The 18,387-nt window shown below is 53.9% G+C and overlaps 1 protein-coding gene across 7 annotated transcripts in view; it reads left to right on the top strand.

Annotated features, from left to right (window-relative positions):
• The window catches only part of Arvcf (ARVCF delta catenin family member), a 56,725-nt gene that overhangs the window by 37,499 nt on the left and 839 nt on the right, over positions 1–18,387 (top strand). Inside the window, exons 3-19 of one of the 7 annotated variants that reach the window (XM_051191020.1) lie at positions 1,062–1,292; positions 8,825–8,983; positions 9,157–9,683; positions 10,571–11,070; positions 11,701–11,884; positions 12,372–12,489; positions 12,773–12,944; positions 13,503–13,520; positions 14,094–14,165; positions 15,367–15,494; positions 15,729–15,879; positions 16,151–16,349; positions 16,434–16,545; positions 16,642–16,729; positions 17,047–17,100; positions 17,357–17,442; positions 17,982–18,101. In XM_051191020.1, the coding sequence (XP_051046977.1) occupies positions 1,080–1,292; positions 8,825–8,983; positions 9,157–9,683; positions 10,571–11,070; positions 11,701–11,884; positions 12,372–12,489; positions 12,773–12,944; positions 13,503–13,520; positions 14,094–14,165; positions 15,367–15,494; positions 15,729–15,879; positions 16,151–16,349; positions 16,434–16,545; positions 16,642–16,729; positions 17,047–17,100; positions 17,357–17,442; positions 17,982–18,089 (2,889 nt within the window). In that variant the 5' untranslated portion in view covers positions 1,062–1,079 and the 3' untranslated portion in view covers positions 18,090–18,101. Of the gene's footprint in view, positions 1–1,061; positions 1,293–4,516; positions 4,672–8,824; positions 8,984–9,156; positions 9,684–10,570; positions 11,071–11,700; positions 11,885–12,371; positions 12,490–12,772; positions 12,945–13,502; positions 13,521–14,093; positions 14,166–15,366; positions 15,495–15,728; positions 15,880–16,150; positions 16,350–16,433; positions 16,546–16,641; positions 16,730–17,046; positions 17,101–17,356; positions 17,443–17,981; positions 18,102–18,387 lie in introns of those variants that run through there. The other 6 variants (XM_051191024.1, XM_051191022.1, XM_051191026.1 and 3 more) reach the window with 6 other exon arrangements.

Genomic DNA, 18,387 nt, shown 5'->3' with positions numbered 1-18,387 from the left:
TGGGCTAGCCATTTGCTTCAGTGGGCTGGGTGGAACCATCTGGGAGCAGGTCCCAAACAGCCCTGGGCTTTAGGCCACACACTGAGGGTGGTGTATGGCTGTACCCCACTGCAGCCAATAGCCTGGATCTGAGCTCTGCATACTTGGCCTACTTTTTGTTGAGAAACAAACACAGTGGTCAGCCAGAGAATGAATGGCAAAGAAAAATGATGGGTTATCACCACAAACATCAAGCCCGCTCTCTCTCCAAACCCCTGGGGCTTTGGGGCTCAAGGAACAGCCCTGGGCTAGTGTGAGGGCAGGCCTGAGCCTCCCTGTGGGCTGGGCCTCTCACAGACAGGCCCGTTTTAAGCAAGGTGTGTGTGTGGGGGGGGGGGGTCTAAACTTAATGTAGCTCTGTTAGAACCTCAGCCAGGTATTACTCAGCCAAGAGAAGCAGAGACAACCCTGTCCTGGGTAGAGTAACAGTGAGTGGAGGCTTGATTCCTGGTCCACAGTCAGTATTTCTAGCAACTGCAAGGTAGTGATCCTCACCCCCCTGCCTTAGTGTCCTGTTCTTGGAGTGGGATAGCCTTTCACAAGGGCCTGCTGGCTGCACTGACCTGGCCATACTGACTGTGTGACTGCTAATGGCCCCTCACCCACTGTGGATCCCTGTGAGACAGGACTGAAGTGATCCCATGAGATTGGAATTATTAGCTGGCAGAATCAGGGACAACCAGAAGCCTGGAAGATAGAGAGAACTTATCACACCAGTTCTCCTCATCCTTCCTACCAGGCTCTAAAGACATCCATGGTCCATGGCTCAGCTGGGCTTGGCAGGAAACTGAAGAGCCTGGGTCAGAGGCCCAGCCTCCCAGGGAGGGAGTTGCCTGCTTCCGGCCAGCTTCAGATTAATGGCTTTTAATTTAGAATTTAATCAATGCAGCTTCCCTCCAGAGAGCTGGATGCTCTGGTCTGGGAAAGTCCTGTGATCTGTGAGTAGGGTGGCAGGGGGCCCAGGATGGCCTCACCAGGTCAATGCTCCACCCTACCCTGAGCTTGTTCTCCTTCGCCTGCAGGCTGCTGGCACCCTGGTTATGGAGGACTGCAACATGCACTCGGCTGCCAGCATTCTGGCCTCAGTGAAGGAACAGGAGGCCCGTTTCGAGAGGCTGACACGGGCATTGGAGCAAGAACGGCGTCACGTTGCCCTGCAGCTGGAGCGTGCTCAGCAGCCTGGCATAAGCAGTGGTGGTATGGTGGGCAGTGGGCAGCCCCTGCCAATGGCCTGGCAACAGCTGGTTCTGCAGGTAATAGTCTGGGGGGAGGGTGAAGACAGCCAAGTAGGGAAACCATTGAGGTCTTGGTGGATCATAGCTAGCATGCAGTAACTTGTAGGTCTGCTGGGGCGTGGGGCAGGGGAAGGAAAGTAGATCCCATGGGTGTAGAGGCCCCATTTGTCTGTGCCAGGTATGGAATGAAGAAAAGAGCAGGACATGCCTGACTCTCAGAATCAGCCCCCTCTATTGAGTGAGCCCTCAGGACCTAGGTAGCTGGATTGGGTCTGTTCTGTCTAGCCCAGCAAGATACCATCATCTGCCTACAGCTCAGTGACTGAGAAGCATCAGATTCTCCCCTGGCTGTTTTCTGTAGAGAGTGTTCAGGCCCCAGGTGGGGAGCCCTGTTCCATAGCCAGGACCAGAGAATGCTGAGGTGGGGTGAACAGCCAGTCATCAGAGTTTCTTGGCCCTTCCCTACTTTCCTACAACTTCCCTACACACATGTAACAAGGTCCCAGCATGAGGAAATGCAGAAGTTTGGAGTCTGCTGTGATTATCAAGGTTTCCATTGTGGCTGAGGCTCACCCAGATACCAGCAGGAAGAGATGACCGCTCTTCACCACTCAGAACAGATACTTGACCTCTGAGCTTACTGTGGATCCTCAGTTTCCCATGCTCAATTGCTCAATTCCTGCACTCTTAAACTTGGTCAGCTGCCCTTCCATGCTTTGCATCCACTGTCCTTGAGCTTCTATGGTCCTCCTGGACCTTCATCCTGGGGACTATGTGTAGCATGCACTTGCTAGAGACTGGAGGAACCCTGGCCCACTTTAGACAGAGAGAGAAGAAAGCACTGGGCATGATTGACTCATAGACAAGCTGCCTGTGTTAGACAGATAGACATGTTGGGACTGGCCCCTGAATCTGTCCTTGTCTGATGGTTCACAGATAAGGGTTACTACATCAATTCTCATCTACTTACCTAAAATGTAGAGCAGTCAAAACCAAAATTCCAGGAAATCCCAAGCCCATTAGGAGCCATTTTTCTTCCTGTACCAGTTTTTCTCTTTGAAACAAGATTTTTCTATGTAGCCCTGGCTGGCTTCATACTTACAAGAGATCTGTCTGGCTCTGCTTTGTGACTTCTGAGATTAAAGGTATGCCCCCACTACATCTGGCTGAAGAGCCCTTTTTTTTCCAACTGCATGGTGGTAAGTGGTTTCTGTAAGGCAGAACAGTGAATTAGAACTGAGGGGATGGGTGTGGATGGGTGGGGCACACCCATGAGGAGCTTGCTGAGTCAAACTCCAAACCCTAGGTCTTCCACATGGTGAAGCCTTGGGGATTGTAGTTTACAGAAGACCCTACCATATGAAAACATACCCAATTCACATAGTGAGTTCTGTATCTGTAACCTTCCCTAACCTTCTACAGGAAGTCGACCAGTTCAACAGGGCCACATGAGGTCAGTGTCAGCCACTGACCCTGAGGCTGTTCCTTAGGCCCTAAGGACCTCAGGGCAGCCCTTCCAGGACAGACAGTCTCTGTTCTCCATCTCATTGACAAGCAGCATGGGAGGATAGACCCAGGGAACACTCAGGGTCAGTACCCTGGCAGGAAGCTGTTCCCACAGTCTGGAGCTGCCAGACTCAGGCTGTCTTCTCCATACCCACTGTTCTATCCCACTTTTGGCTTTCTTGGCTCTAGCCAGATCTGACAGGCTGATGAGGACATGAAGAGACTTGGCTAGCCAGGCCACTGTCTCAGTGTTGAGTCTTTGCATATTAATCTCAATGAGAAGTGACCCAGGACCTACTTCTGAGGTGCAAGTCAGCATAGGTGGTTGATGGTGGTGGCAAGGGAGGTAGCTGGGGCCTGCAACCTGGGAGCTGTGGTCAAGGACTGCACGCAGCCTTGCTCCTTGGGCTGTCTGCCTTTCATCAGCTAGAGCAGAGCTGACTTTCACCCTGGGCTGAAGGGGTGGGGTCACATAGCACACCACTATGTCCTGGCAGCTAGGCTACTGTGCTTGCCTCAGGCTTAACCAAAATGGGTTTGTGGCTAGGGCACTAACATTTAGAAAACACACAGACGACCAAAACAGCTTCAACATAAAATCTGGGCTGCATTCCCTCAAAACATTGTGTTCTGCTCACTGGTCTGGGTGGCTATGATTGGAGGATGAAGGAGGTCAGAAGTCAGAGCATTCTGGTCTGCATGGGAAACTGAGGCTAGTGGGCACCTAGCATGAGCACCTTTGAGCATCTTACAGTGCAGCCTCTGTCAGTGGCTCATCCTAGAGGCACCATGGAACCTAGGGCAAGTTTCACTTTTCAGATTGGGGTGGAGTGGAGCAGACAGTAGCCAGGGAATCCAACCTGGGCCCCTTTTTCCTTGGAGTACCCTCAGAACATCCCTAGGCTAGCCCCAACTCTACTCTCTCAAAATCTGTTCCATGTGATGAAGGAGTCATTGGTATGTTGTGCAGTATAGCAGCCTTGAGGACGGCCTTAGTGTATGCTCTTCCCCTCCCTGTACTTGTTTTCCTCCAGCAGTCAAACTCTCCAGGTGTGGCTGCTGTAAGGTGGAGTAGGATACATCTTGGTGGCTCAGATCCCCACAGCCTATCTGTCATTTCCCAATAGTTCAAGCCAGCTCTGTTCCAGGGTTTCTGACGAGAGTCCCAATCCAGGGACTTTCTAGCCCAGGGCAATTCAGACTTGGCCTTTTGCCTCACTGTTTGATATATTGTATTAGCTTTCAAAGGGTGAGAAAATATTGATTTGTGTTTTGATGGGGAGCTCAAGACACAAACTGGGTACCCTGTGGGGTTATGCACTTAAGTCCTTACTAAGTTCTACGGTGACCTTGACTTGGAGATCTATGTGGACCTGAGAATTTGCAGCTTGACCATACTAATACATGTCTAGAGGAAAGTGACTTACAAAGTTAGGATAAGTAGCTTGTCCCAGGATGGTAATTTTGCTCCTGGTCTGCTCTGCGGGACTTAAGTTCACACAGCTGTAGAGGTAGACAGACGGTCGTATACACATTCACTGGGCTTAGATTGAGACCTCAGAAGGAAGACTTTACCAGAGTCTCTTGGTATGGGAGTGGCAGTGGGGTACCGACCTAGGGCGTGATGCTGGGAGCCAAGACCAGAGGCTGGCGACCCGTCAAGCCTCGCTGCAGAGTCCCGCCCCGGCCTGTGGGGGGCGGAGCCTCGCCCGCCCCGCCTGGTTGCGCCCCGCCCGATTGGCTGCTGGTCTCTGCCGCTGGCAGGTCCGCCTTCACCGGAGCGAGTCAGTAGACCTGGAGCGGCCCAGGCGCCCACGAAACGCGGTCCAGCTGCCGCCTCTGCGGGCTTGCAGCCTCAAGCCTCGGTCCGATGCCGGCCGAACTCAGACAGGTTAGAAAGAACTCGGTCCTCGCGGAGGGCGGGGGCGGTGTCCTGAGGCCCCGGCCTACCCGGCAAGACCCGCTTTTGTTTAGGAGAGCCGTGAGCCCTCGGTAGCTATTGTCTGCTCTCGAGCCGGCTTTGCTGACCCCAGGGCCAGGAGCTGTGGCTTGAGTGAGCCTGCTGCCCTGTGCGGAGGGGGCGTGTGCGAGCACCATGCGTGGCTGTACGGCAGGGGCTGGAGCCCGCGTGGGGGCGCAAACCAGGAGACCCAGCGCTCAGATCGAGCATGACTCGTGAAGGGTGCACCCCTCCGATCGTGGGACAGGTGGCGGGGGTCGAGGGGACGGGGCACAAGGCCTTCCCAGCGCCCCCTCCCTGAACAGAGCGAGGCCCACCAGCCCAAGAAAGGTAGCTTAGGCCTCTTGCTCCCTGGGGGCTCTCTCGCTTCCCCTCCAGCCCCTTTCCGTGCACCTCTGACTACACTCTGGGGACCAGTGGAGCAGCTTCTGGAGGTTTAATGGAAACCTCTGCCGCGGCGGAGGGGAGGGTAAGGGAGAAGCAGAGGCTGGTACTGCCCACGTGTGGTGGCGGGAGGGGTCTGCTGGCGGCAGCCTATATACCTTCCAGTACTGGTGAGGGGCAGGTGTGCAGCCCTTACTGTTTCAGAGGAAGTGGGTGGGGTTCATTAGTAGCAAGGGAAATGAGGCTGCATGGAGCAGGGACTGCCTAAAAGACACTTGGTGGTAGAAGGGAACACTCACATACCTGATGTGGTCCATAGGTTCCGGGCTTAAGAAAAGCTGGGAATGGTGACGCTTGGCCCTCTCCCCAGCTTGTGTCCCTTTGGCCTTTTAGCCACTGTTTGGACTTAAACCCTGGTAGGTTCACTTTTTCTGTGGGCTGTGGAAGGGTTGTGCAGAGACATAAAGGAAGTGGTGTTTTTGTGGAGACCAAGGGCCTGTCTATAGGAGATGCCAGCCTGACTTGCCCTACATTCTGCTTAGGAGGGTCATGCTGGAGTTCAGAATTCAATCCATCCATCCACTGGTAGCCGTCTTGTGCACCCTAGGGACCTGGCCCTGGAGGTGTAGGCTCCAGGTATGCATCTCACTTCATTTTGTGATTGATGTGTGCCAACAGGGACTGCGCAGGGAGGTGCACAAAGGCCTGTGGTCTGTCTGTGTGATGGAGACTGTAGATGTTCATCCATAAAGTGCATGAGCTGTTGTGTCATAGTACATCTTGGTTTTCTCTCCATGGTCCTGGCATTGTGCAAACAGCTGGATGGGGTTCCTGTGTCCTTCCCTTTTCTGCATGAGTAAGCTGAGCTCCCAGAGGTCTGTGTTCGTCACCACCCCTTGGGCTCTTTTAGAGAGCATGGTGGTTGGGTAGTCCTCCTCAGGCAGGGAGAACTCTAGCAAACCCCAGGTCTGTTCAGCAACTCTTCTTTGTCCAGACCCTGTAGCTCCAAAGTATGGAGAAAGGATACGGTTACTAGAGGAGAAGAGATGAGGCTGGAGCTAGGGAGAGGGTGACCATACATAGTTGGCTCCCAATGTGTTGCACAGGGCTGTGGCAATATTCAGAAAGATGCCCATGTCAGGTCCAGCGAGGAATAGCCCAGAATCAGCTCTTAGGCTACAGGGCTAGAAGTATGGGGAAATGAATTGGCTGAATGGAGACACTGCCAGCCTTCCATTACATGGACCCACCTCAGACAAATTACAGAAGCTGAGTCCCAGGATAGCCTTCAGCATCTTGCTACCCGAGGCCTTAGTTTTCCCATATGTACTACCACTGAAAACCAACAGTCAGTTGGTGACTGGGTGTCAGTGGCTCCTTCCCTGTGTGTTGGAAGCACATGTAAGGACTAGTACCAATAACGGATGAAAGTTTGGGTGTGTTGAGAGCAGTGGCCATGTGCATACATAACGCGGTTGTACCTGTGTTCCTGATTGGGAACTTGTGCATATACATGAGGGTTAGAGACATGAGTTTGTGTGAGTCCAGATCCCTCCCTGTGTGTGCCCAGGCATGAGTAGCTGGCCTGACTCTCCCAGGAACATGGCTGACTTAACACGCCTGCCTGTCTGGGTGAGGTCATTAACTGCTTTTAGCTTCCTGAGGTCATTTGCTAGCAGAGACTCTGGAACCTTTGGATCCCTCAGCCCATATGTTAGTGGGTGAATACTCTGGGTTGCCACCCTTTGCTGGATCCCTGGTTCTCCAAACCACTCCACACATAGCAATGTGTCATACCTCAGCACAGCCCAGGGTCTGTGACTCAAATGTCCTCTGTCCTTTCTTGTTTACCTAGATAGGGAATAGGGTAGGGTTCTTTTCTGAATGTTTAATATATGTAGATGCATGCAAATCTACAAAGGGGCCCTGTCCCCTGGCAGAATGTCCCAAGCAACATGTACCCTCAGCCTTGCTCCTCCCCCTCCTCCAGATCTAGAAATGCAGCCCCTAGGTCCCACTCACTCCACTACCACCCCCTCCAAAGAAAAAAAGAAGAAGAAGGAAAAAAAAAAACCTAACCAAACAAAAAACCCTCTTGACTAGCTCCCCAGGGTCCAGCAGTGAGAGCTAGGGCTTGACATTCAGTCACCAAATAGATATGGGACAGCCCAGACCTCAGCACAGCTGTCCCAACTAGTGTCCTTGGAGAAGTGCCCAGGTCACCCAGTCTGGCATTTTTCCAGTCCCCCCATAGGGCCTCATCTGTTTCTCTTTCCCAGGGAACAGGGTCTCCTCTTCCTGGCCAGGTCCCAGCAGACATTCTTTCTTATCCCTAGGCTAGGAAAGTAACTGCCAAGGCACTGTCCTGAAGAGGTGAGGCAAAGCTCGAAGGCTTGCTTTTCAGATGGGTTCCTGGAATCCCCCTGCTAGGACTGCTGAAGTTCTGGGCAAACCTCTGCTCAGCTAGGCCTCAGTTCTCTTATTTATAAAGTCATCTCTTAAATCTCCAGGCCCTGCTCCTTGGGGAGGGAGAGGTGTGCTCTGTGTTCCCACTTTCCTGTATTACCAGAGCCCAGGAGATGTCTGTTATGTTAGTGCTACACTTGTATACTTGTCTCCATCAGGGGCCAGAGACTCCCCCCCAGGACAGGAACTGGCCTGAGGAGAAGGTTTACTGTCCTGATGGCCTCTGCAGCCTGGCCCCCTGCTTAGCGCATTTCCCAGCCCAGGGAAGGGCATTGTGGTTCCAGAGCTGGGGGAGATGCAGTGTGAACTAATAACCCTCCCTGGGCCTTGGGTGGGCGAGGCACAGCCTTCTACTGACCTAGCCATGGTTACAAAGAATGTGTCCCCTCTAACCCACCCACGGTAGCTTGAGTTCCAACCCCTGTCCAGGCTAGATGCCAATCCTGAGATGTTGACAGGACAGACCATGGGCTCTCAGATCCATGTGCCACTCTGCACAGCAGGAGCTTGTCTATCCTTTGGTGTTGGTTTCCATACTGGTTTCCATACTGGTTAGTCAGATTCAGTCCTGGCTGTCTTCCCTAAAATTCGAATGCAGGGTGGTAGCAAGATTGGAATCTATATGTTTAGTGTCTGATATGATGCTTGGTCTCCATGTCCCAAGAGCCTCTGGGCTGGAAGGAGCAAGGATATTGTAGTACTGTGGGTGCCTGCTGTACTCTCGAAGGTGGGTATCTTGGAGCTATGAGGACTTCTGGCTGATCTTAGCACGGGATTATGTGAACTATGCTGGAACTGTGACTCCAAGACTTAGTCATTCGGAGTTTATAGAGTAGAATGGGGGAGGAAGGCCAACTTGAAGAGGTAAGTGATGTCAAGAGAACATCTTGCAGGACCTTCTTGGTCCCTCTTTGGGCCTTGAGAAGCCTGTGGTAGAGCCTTGCAGCTCAGGGAAGCCACTTTGTACCCAGGAGAATTGAGCCACCCTGGCTTTGTCAGGTTACTGTCCAGGTCTCTAGAGCCACCAGGCCCATATACCACTTTCTTGTCCACCAAGAAAGTCAAGACCACAACCACAAGGACAATATGCCAAGTGCTTTGGGTCCAGATGGACTCCCCTTGCACCTCATCCCTAGGTTGAAGAACTGAAAACCCCTGGTGCATGGTCAGCAGACATCTATGGTGGAATCTCTTGTACATGGAACCTTGACCTCTGACACCCTTCTCCTTCTAGGAACAGAGCCCGGGTAGCCAGGCATCGCTGGCCACAATGCCCGAGGCACCTGAGGTGTTGGAGGAGACAGTGACAGTGGAGGAAGACCCTGGCACACCCACCTCTCATGTGTCCATTGTCACATCAGAAGATGGCACAACCCGGCGCACAGAGACTAAGGTATGGCTGGGCTCAGGCAAAAAGAGGATAGCTTGGACAACCATAGTCATCCCTCTGTAGGACAGGCATGTGAGCTGACCACCTAAGTATCACTTGTTGTTTGGATGGAGGACCCTGGAACTATTCAGGCCTCTAGAACCACCAAGCCCATATGCTACTTTCTCATCCATCAGGTCACCAAGACGGTCAAGACTGTGACCACAAGGACAGTACGCCAGGTGCCTTTGGGCCCAGATGGACTCCCCTTGCTGGATGGTGGGCCCCCACTTGGCTCTTTTGCTGATGGGCCCCTGGACCGGCATTTCCTTCTACGTGGTGGTGGCCCAGCAGCCACACTTTCCCGAGCCTACCTCAGCAGTGGAGGTGGCTTTCCTGATGGCCCTGAGCCCCGTGATATTCCAAGCTATGGCAGCCTGTCCCGAGGGCTTGGGGTTCGGCCCCCACGTACTGGGCTCCTGGGTCCAGGGCCTGGTGATGGCTGCTTTACATTGCCTGGCCGCCGAGAAGCCTTCCCCATGGGCTCTGAGCCTGGACCACCAAGTGGCCGTTCCTTGCCTGAGCACTTCCAAGCTGAGCCGTATGGCCTTGAGGATGATACACGGAGCCTTGCTGCCGATGATGAGGGTGGCCCTGACCTGGAGCCTGACTATGGCACAGCAGCTCGGAGGAGACCTGAGTATGGGCGGGGCCTCCGTGCCAGGTGAGCACCTGTTGCTTGTGACTGCCTCTTCTGGTAATTCTGTCTTCCACTCCCAGCTAGAGTATTCCACAGGTCAGCAGGCTACATTTTAGTTTGAATTAGCTTCATCTCTTCTCAAGGATGACAGCAAGAACAGGCCTGGGATGATAGGCATTGAGCTGGCGTCACCCGAAGCTATCTCTGTTCTAATAACCAGATGGCCATGAAGACCCAGGCATCAGATGCTTATGGTGTGACTCTACTTAAGGCCTCTGACCTTATGTTTCTAACCTATGTCTCCACTATGCATACTAGGTGAAACCCAAAGGCCCTGCTCCTTCTTGTCATTGCCCTTGATTCTGCCCTTTTTGCCCTCTCATTTATATCTGTAGCATGAAAACAGAACCAGACACCCTGAGTCTAGAGTTTGCCTTGTAACTCTGGGCAAATTACCTGACCTTCCTAGATTCAGATGGGAAATGGGCTTGAGGGCTTGATCCAAAGACCTGTCTCATCAGATGGTCTGATTGCAGCGGCCATTTGCAGGGAGGGTACTCACTCTTATCTTCATATGCTGGTATAGTCAGCTGATGTTACAAAAAGGAGGTAGGGTCCCTTCCCTGTCACTGACATATGCCATGGGGAACCACATTAAACCATGGTTAAATAACAACTGTTTACTAGTGGACGTCCTGACATGGGAGGAGTACCAGACCATTAATGGCTGTGTTTGGCTGTAACCCTGACCTTCCACTGGCTGGGTTGTGGTGTCCATACTGTGTTTGGGACTGAGATACAGGATGCTGTCAGTTCCCCTTCCCAGGGAATTCCCAGACCCCTGAACAGGGTAGGGGGATAGGGCTGCTGGCTACTGTGAAGGTGTTGACAGGATCTGCTCACCCACACAGGGCCTTTGAAGATGCAGCAGATGATGCTGGTGAGCTGATAGACGAGCGACCTCCATTCCCAGCAGCAACAGCTCCTCTGGCCCAGCCTGAGAGGGGCAGCCTAGGCAGCTTGGACCGAGTAGTGCGTCGCTCACCTTCAGTGGATAGCGCCCGAAAAGAGCCACGCTGGCGGGACCCTGAGCTGCCAGAGGTGCTGGCTATGCTGCGGCACCCTGTGGACCCTGTGAAAGCCAATGCAGCAGCCTACCTACAGCATCTCTGCTTTGAGAATGAGGGCATCAAGCGGCGCGTACGGCAGCTGCGAGGGCTGCCCTTGCTTGTGGCTTTATTAGATCACCCTCGGGCGGAGGTGCGGCGCCGTGCCTGTGGGGCACTGCGCAACCTCTCCTATGGCCGTGATGCTGACAACAAGGCTGCTATCCGGGACTGCGGGGGTGTGCCAGCCCTGGTGCGCCTGCTGCGGGCTGCCCGTGACAATGAGGTCCGTGAGCTGGTCACTGGTGAGTGGGCCTTGGCCATGGCTGACAAAAGCATGGCTCAGCCCGTAAGTGGGGAAACAGGAGTATAGCAGGCTCAGGTGCTGGGATGGGTCCCCAACTCTCTCAACCATAGGGTTTCTGGCACCAGACTCTACCTCCCTGGTTCCTTACCTTAGAAAGTACAGGACTAGGGCTTGTACCTTGGAGAACTTGGGGTGAGGGTGGGGGTCCATAGAGCTCTCTCTATGGCCTGTGGCCTCAGGAGCATTTGCCAGTCCACCCACTCATGTAGCAGGAATGGATGGGATAAACTGTCACTGGCTGTGCCACTCTTACAATTTATCTCTTCCATATTAGCTGAAAGGCACTACTAGGTGCTATCAGTACATCTCGCCTGGCTCTGTGGGGCCCTAGAACCTCTTATACCTTTCACTGCCCCTAACTTCTTATATGAGCTGGGTGCTTGCCTAGCATGTGCAAAGGCCCTAGGTACCATCCCTGGGACAACCAGAGAAACAAAAAACTCAGTAACAACTGTGCTAGCTTCATGTGCCTTCTGAAGACAATGAGGGAAATATCACAAGCGTCATCCCTGGGGAGGCCAAGACAGGAGGACCACGGTCAACAGTATTGACTAGTGGCCCATTACAGGCACACTCTGGAACCTGTCATCGTATGAGCCCCTAAAGATGGTCATCATTGACCATGGCTTACAGACGCTAACCCATGAGGTCATCGTACCCCACTCAGGCTGGGAGCGAGAGCCCAACGAAGACTCAAAGCCCCGGGATGCCGAGTGGACAACGGTCTTCAAGAATACATCAGGCTGCCTGAGGTGTGAGCAGGGGTGGGGCATAGGCCAGATCTGCAGGATGGCAGGAGCTGCCATGCTCATAGCCCAGCTCATCCAGTCTTAGGAGCTTAGGAACCACACCCTAAGTCCCTGAGATTTCCAATAGTGCTGTCCTCACACCACAGATGGAATCCTAAGTCCCTGAGGTCCTGCTTGACCTTCAGTTTTGTACCATCATGACCCTGCAGGGTCCTGATGTTAGGAGCAGCTGTTGGGATGATGGGGCAGAATTATCTGCACATCATGGATTCTGACCTCTTGGGGCCTATTCCAGTTCAGCTGGGAGTCAGCTCCCCCACAGAACAAGGCTAAAAAGCTCAGTGCCTGGGACAGTCAGGCCACCCTGTTTACCTTCACTGGGATCCAGCAGGACCCATTGTGCAGATGAAAGCCACTAAGGCCTAGTGGGCTGGAATGGTCAGTGAGGCAAGAACAGGGATCATGGGCGGTCCTGCTCCCTTCCACCCAGGAATGTGAGCTCAGATGGTGCAGAGGCCCGGCGGCGACTCCGTGAGTGCGAAGGGCTGGTGGACGCCCTCCTACATGCCCTGCAGTCAGCTGTGGGCAGGAAGGACACAGACAATAAGGTGGGTGGGGCAGATGGGAACTAGCTCACAGTTTTCCCCTTCAAGTTCTCAGAACCCAAGGGTCATAGGAACAGGACCAAGGCTGGGAGCTCCCTAGAATGGCACGGTGGGAACAGGTAGGAACTACTCAGAGCAGGGGACATGGTCTTTCCCACAGATCCCCCCAGCTTAGGCTGACAGTGCCATTGGTGTTCACTGGCCATGGCTTCACATATTGTGTGTGGGACGAACAGCAGCCCCCGTGTGTGGTATTCCTGTTCAACCTGGCCACATCTTCCCACAGTCAGTAGAGAACTGCGTATGCATCATGCGGAATCTGTCCTACCACGTGCACAAGGAGGTTCCGGGGGCTGACAGATACCAGGAGGCTGAGCCTGGGGTCCAGGGCAGTGCTACAGCCTCCCAGCGTCGGAGGAAGGATGACGCCAGCTGCTTTGGTGGCAAGAAGACCAAAGGTGAGTGAATGAGACTGGGATACATCTCTCTCCCACTGCTCCCAGGGCTTGGCTTTCCAATATCCATGGCAGATACTCCTGGAGGCTAACTCATCTAGTCACCCCCACCCACACCCTCCATGGGCATATAGCAAGTTGGGAAAGGCACAGACCCAAGGCCCGGCTTAATCCTTTTCTGTGGGCCATGGTGTGGCATCCGCATTTGTCTCTGTACTCTGGGGAAGGATTCCAAGGGCACACAAATGACAATACCTGGCTAGTCACAGAGCAGCTGTAACCACTCCCCTTTCTTTTACTTGGCCAGGCATCCTCAGCACCTGCAGGGTGCAGGTCTCAGGTACCCATATCCTCCAGTAGTGGCAGTGGGACAGGTGCGCTGCCTTCGCTTGCCCCTGACCATAGAGCTTCCCTGTACTGTATTGGTCCTGAGCCCCCAGAATTCCCTAAGTGAGGTTACACAGCCTGTTTGCTTGCCTGGCATGGGTGGGAATATGAGTAATGGGAGGGTACTGCTGTTGAGGCTCATCTCCTCTTTCCTGTGCTTCCTCCGCCGCCCAGAGGAGTGGTTCCACCAAGGTGAGTCCCTGTTTGTTCTGCTGTCCAGGTCTGGCAAGTGCAGTGGGCAACAGGGTGACATCCATGTTCCCTAAGCACCAGCAGTTATTTCCATGACAACTTTGGGCAGCTGGGATGCCTTCCAGCCTCCAGGCCCTGCCCTACCCCCAGTCCCCTGGAAGGGTAGCCATCTCCATGACAACAGCATAGACATGACAGAGGCTGGAATGCTAGCTCTGAGCTGGTAGGGAGGCCCAGGGGCTGTTGCTTACAAAGTCAGAATGAGCTACCAAGCCAGCACTGGGATAGCAAACAGTGGGCAGGGCCCAGGGAGTGGTCCTTCCATGGGACCATCTGCCTCTCTGATGAAGTGGGTGATGGGTGCCACAGAAATGCTATGTGGGTAAGCGGGCCAGGGGCATCATGTCACCTGCACTGCTTGCTGCCTGCTAGAGCTCTCTCAGCTGAAGGAGAAGGGGTTGAGAGTAGTACATCTCTGCCAGGTCTCTGAGCAGGAGAGGGCTGTGCCTAACTTGGCACAGACTTGTCCCTCATGGACTCTGCCTCTCAATGCCTACCACCCTTTTGTTCCAGGTAAGAAGGATGGAGAGATGGACCGGAACTTTGACACATTGGACCTGCCCAAACGAACTGAGACTGCCAAAGGTAAATGGGTAAAGAGGCAGAGGTGGGGAACCTGGAACCTGTGCTGGCCAAGAGGTCAAGGCTTTGTGCCATTGAGTAGTCCTGGAAGGGGCTGGAGGGTCAGATAAGCAAATAGATTCATCCATCAGAGTTCGGTTTCCTGGGGAATGGTTGGGGCTTGGCACTTCCTGAGGGTTCAGTCAGTGTGCATAGGTGTTTCAGGTAGACTCTTTCACAGTCACTCAGCAAGAGAGGGGTGGATTGGAGGGTTGCTGACAGGGACTGAGCTGTGTTACTTCTCGAAGGCATGACCCAGGGAATGGGCTTCTGCAGTGCAGGGTGGATTACCCCTGCTGTTATGTTTGCTGGATTTCCAGTGTACACTGACATTGTGTTATACACTGGGAACTAATCCTATTGAGAGGAAAGACTGCCCTGGTGGGGCCCAGGATGTAAGAACCCAGATGCCCTTAACTGGGGTGTGGAAGGGCCCAGGCACAATAGCCAGCCTGTTGATGCTCTGAGAGGGTAATGTTTCTGGAGAACTTGGGGGACAGGAGACCCAGCAGGCTGGAGTGGAGGGAAAATTGGGAAAGGAGGGTAAGGGGAGAGTGATGAATTGTGGGATGTGGGGGTAATGTCCTGAGCTAGGCAGAAGCTCTGGTCTAACACAGGCAGGTTTGAAGGCACCTTACCTCTTACCCTTGCGGCCTTCTTCTAGTCACCATTGTTGCTGCCAGGCTGGGCCTCCGTTGCTGGGGAGCCTGGAATGGTTGCCTGGGATGCAGGGCCTATTGTTAGAGGTGGGGCCCCAGCTACACAGTCTGTTACTTACTGTTGAAGGTGGTTCCTATTGTCAAGAGCGGGTAGATGAGCCTTGTGTTTAGGGGTATTGCCCTAGTCACACCCAGAAGTGAGTTCTGTTGTTAAAGAAGTAGCTCAGTGTCCATCTCTGTCTGCCATACCTCCTAGATGTGCAGGCTACCAGGTGAGCCCAGGGCCAATTCTTTGAAAGCAGGGTTAAGGAAGGAATGGCCTTGTCTACCTGATCTGACTCCTGGCTGACTGTCAGTTTGCCCATCTCTGAATGATACTCAACATGACTAGACTGCTCAGTATTTGTCCCAGGCAGCTCATTCTAGCTCCAGAACGATGAATAAGAAGGGGCTGGAGGAGGGGGGGATTTTACTATCACTCTGGATTACCGTTGCCCTGTGTCCAGGCTTTGAGCTGCTGTACCAGCCCGAGGTGGTACGTCTCTACCTCTCACTCCTTACGGAGAGCCGGAACTTCAACACTCTGGAAGCCGCAGCTGGTGCCCTGCAAAACCTCAGTGCTGGCAACTGGACGGTGAGGAGTCGGGCTGGCAGGGAGGGCAGGGCAGAATTCCAGATATTCTACAGGTTCTGCCTTGAGCCTTTGCCTCCATCTGGACCAGCAGGAGAAAAGGGGACAAGCACATCCTCAGGGTCAGGTGGCTCAGAGCACTGTGCCCTGGCCAGGGTGGTTGGTGTGTGCTGTTGGGATAGGTATTGTGTAAGGCAACTCCCCTCTGAGCAGTCACCTCCTGTGCCACCCTCACAGTGGGCCACGTACATCCGCGCCACAGTGCGCAAGGAGCGTGGGCTGCCCGTGCTAGTGGAGCTGCTACAGTCAGAAACTGACAAGGTGGTGCGAGCTGTTGCCATCGCGCTGCGCAACCTTTCACTAGACCAGCGTAACAAAGACCTCATTGGTGAGGATGGGTGTTAACTCAGGACTTGTGAAGGAGGGCAGGTGTTGGGGACAGATCATTGGAAGATGGAGTTGAGGGTACCAGATTCCATCCATGTGGTTGGGCTGCGCCTATGCTGAGCTGTGGGAGTTTGGGTCTTCCTTCCTTAGTCCTTGAGGCTCAGCCTTCTGCTTTAGAGGATATGGCAGGCCTGGAAATAACTTTTGTCTGACCACTGCTCCTTCCCTCGGGTAGGGCAGGATGTATCCTAATATCTGACCCTACCTCTTAGGGAGCTATGCCATGACAGAGCTGGTGCGGAATGTTCGCAATGCACAGGCACCTGCCCATCCTAGTGCCCACCTGGAGGAGGATACCGTGGTAGCTGTGCTTAACACCATCCATGAGATTGTGTCCAACAGCCTGGACAATGCTCGCTCCCTCCTGCAGGCCCGTGGTGTGCCTGCACTGGTGGCACTCGTGGCCTCCAGGTGGGTGAGGGCAGGGTGGGCTCGGAGGGGTGGAGGGACACTGAAGAGGTAACACCACTGACCCTAGCCCTGCTGCTACTGCAGCCACTCTGTGCGGGAGGCCAAGGCAGCATCGCACGTGCTGCAGACAGTGTGGAGCTACAAGGAGCTTCGTGGAGCCCTTCAGAGAGACGGCTGGACCAAGGCACGCTTCCAGGTACAGCCATCCCACCTCCTCTCTCACTTTGCCAGGTTTGTTCCCAAGTAGGAGTGTCATTGGCATTACCTCTTATTTGTGTTTGTGCCTCCCTAGTCTGCTGGCACTGCCAAAGGACCCAAAGGAATGCCAAGTCCTGGGGGCTTTGATGACAGCACACTGCCACTGGTAGACAAGAACCTTGGTGAGCACCAGTGGGGAGAGGGACATGAAACTTACCCCTGAGGCTCAAGGGTAGCTCCCATCTGCTAGTACACAAGGTATGTGGGGGTAGGGAGACAGGACTTTCCTGTTAAGATAGCTGGCTCAGCGCTTCAGGCTGTTCATGCAGTTGGCCTCCTGGGAACTCATCTTCCCAGGGAGCCAGGGTGGGTGCCAACAGGCAGAGGCTGGGAAGGAGTGCTGTGCATTAGATGTCATTGAGGACTGTCCTGTGGTGAGTGTGTCTGCCCTGCCTTCCCCATGCCTGCCCATTTCCAAAACACTACTCATGCCTTGCAGATGGGGAGAAGTCAGCCACCCGAGATGTGATCCCCATGGATACACTTGGTCCAGGTGAGCAGGCACACAGGGAAGAGGATCAAGGAGAGCTGGCAACCTGGGTGGGCTGGCTGATTTCATGCTGGGAAGATAAAATGGTGAAATGTCAACAGGAGAAGAGCTAGGTGGCGTGGAGGCCTCAAGGCTGGTAGGAGCTAGCACAGAGCCCAGAAGTCCCTGTTCCGGGGCTTTCAGTATCTGAGCCTAAGGAAGATCAACTATGTGGTGCCTTCCCCAGAGCTCTCGTTTCCTGCTATGTTCCACCCCACAGATGGGTATGCCACAGTTGACCGGAGGGAGCGGAGGACACTGGGCAACGACTCCATAGGGGAGACCTCTGAGAAGGAGCTGTTGAAAGTGAGTCACAGTGACTACCCATTGAGGCTTGATGAGAATAACCATATCAGGGCTCTGGGATGTGGCTGGACTCACTTGCAGGGTCCAGGAAGTAACCCATATATCAGTGACATTGGTGCTGAGGGGGTTACTGCATACACCTGTTGCAAAGGAGTGGATGGGGCGGCTCTGCCTGGACACAGGCTGCACAGGACCAGAGTTTGAGTGAGTGGATCTGTACCCTTCTTTTGTATATGTGTGGGGGCAGAGTATCCACCATGGTCCCCTGGAAAGGGAAGCATCTGTTACTCGGTGCCAGTACCTGGCTTCATGTACCAGCCTCTGGGTATATCCATGCACCACTCTATAATAGTGTGAACCACACTAGCTCCAGAGCTGGACCACCCTGTACTGCCTTGGCAAGCCCACCTCCATCTGACCCCTTCCTTGCCCACATTGACCAGCCTAGCCTGCCCTTAGTTGCACTTAACCTGTCCTTTTTTTTTTTTTTTTTTCTTCCTGCTTCTAACTCCTGTCTGCCTACTCGCCATGCACTGCAGTCCGACCCTGGCAGGAAGGTCCCTCCGCCTGGGCCTAACAGGCCCTCAGTCAGGCTGGTGGACACTGTGGGGGATGCTAAGCCTCAGCCTGTTGACTCCTGGGTCTAGCTTGCATGCCTGGTATGTCCCTTTATTTGATTGGTTTTCCCATCTGTGGACTGGGGCTTCTTGTCTCTGCTGCTGCATGTCTAAGTTCCTGGCATGACTCAGGAAGACCCTCCCAGTGCTCACAGCCCTGTCTCACCCCCCCCCCCCCCAGAGATCAGGGTTAAGAGACCAGCCCTTCATTTCCTCAAATACCCCCATCATAGGGCCCTGTGAGGACTAGCAAGACAGGACTGGCCTTGCATTAGAGGCTTTTGCCATGGCCCACCCTTCAACCCTCAGCCACTGTCTCTGTGTGGCC

Source organism: Phodopus roborovskii, unplaced genomic scaffold (genome assembly GCF_943737965.1).
Source record: "Phodopus roborovskii unplaced genomic scaffold, PHOROB, whole genome shotgun sequence".
Lineage (NCBI taxonomy): Eukaryota > Metazoa > Chordata > Mammalia > Rodentia > Cricetidae > Phodopus > Phodopus roborovskii.
This window is presented reverse-complemented; position numbering and strand designations above follow the sequence as displayed.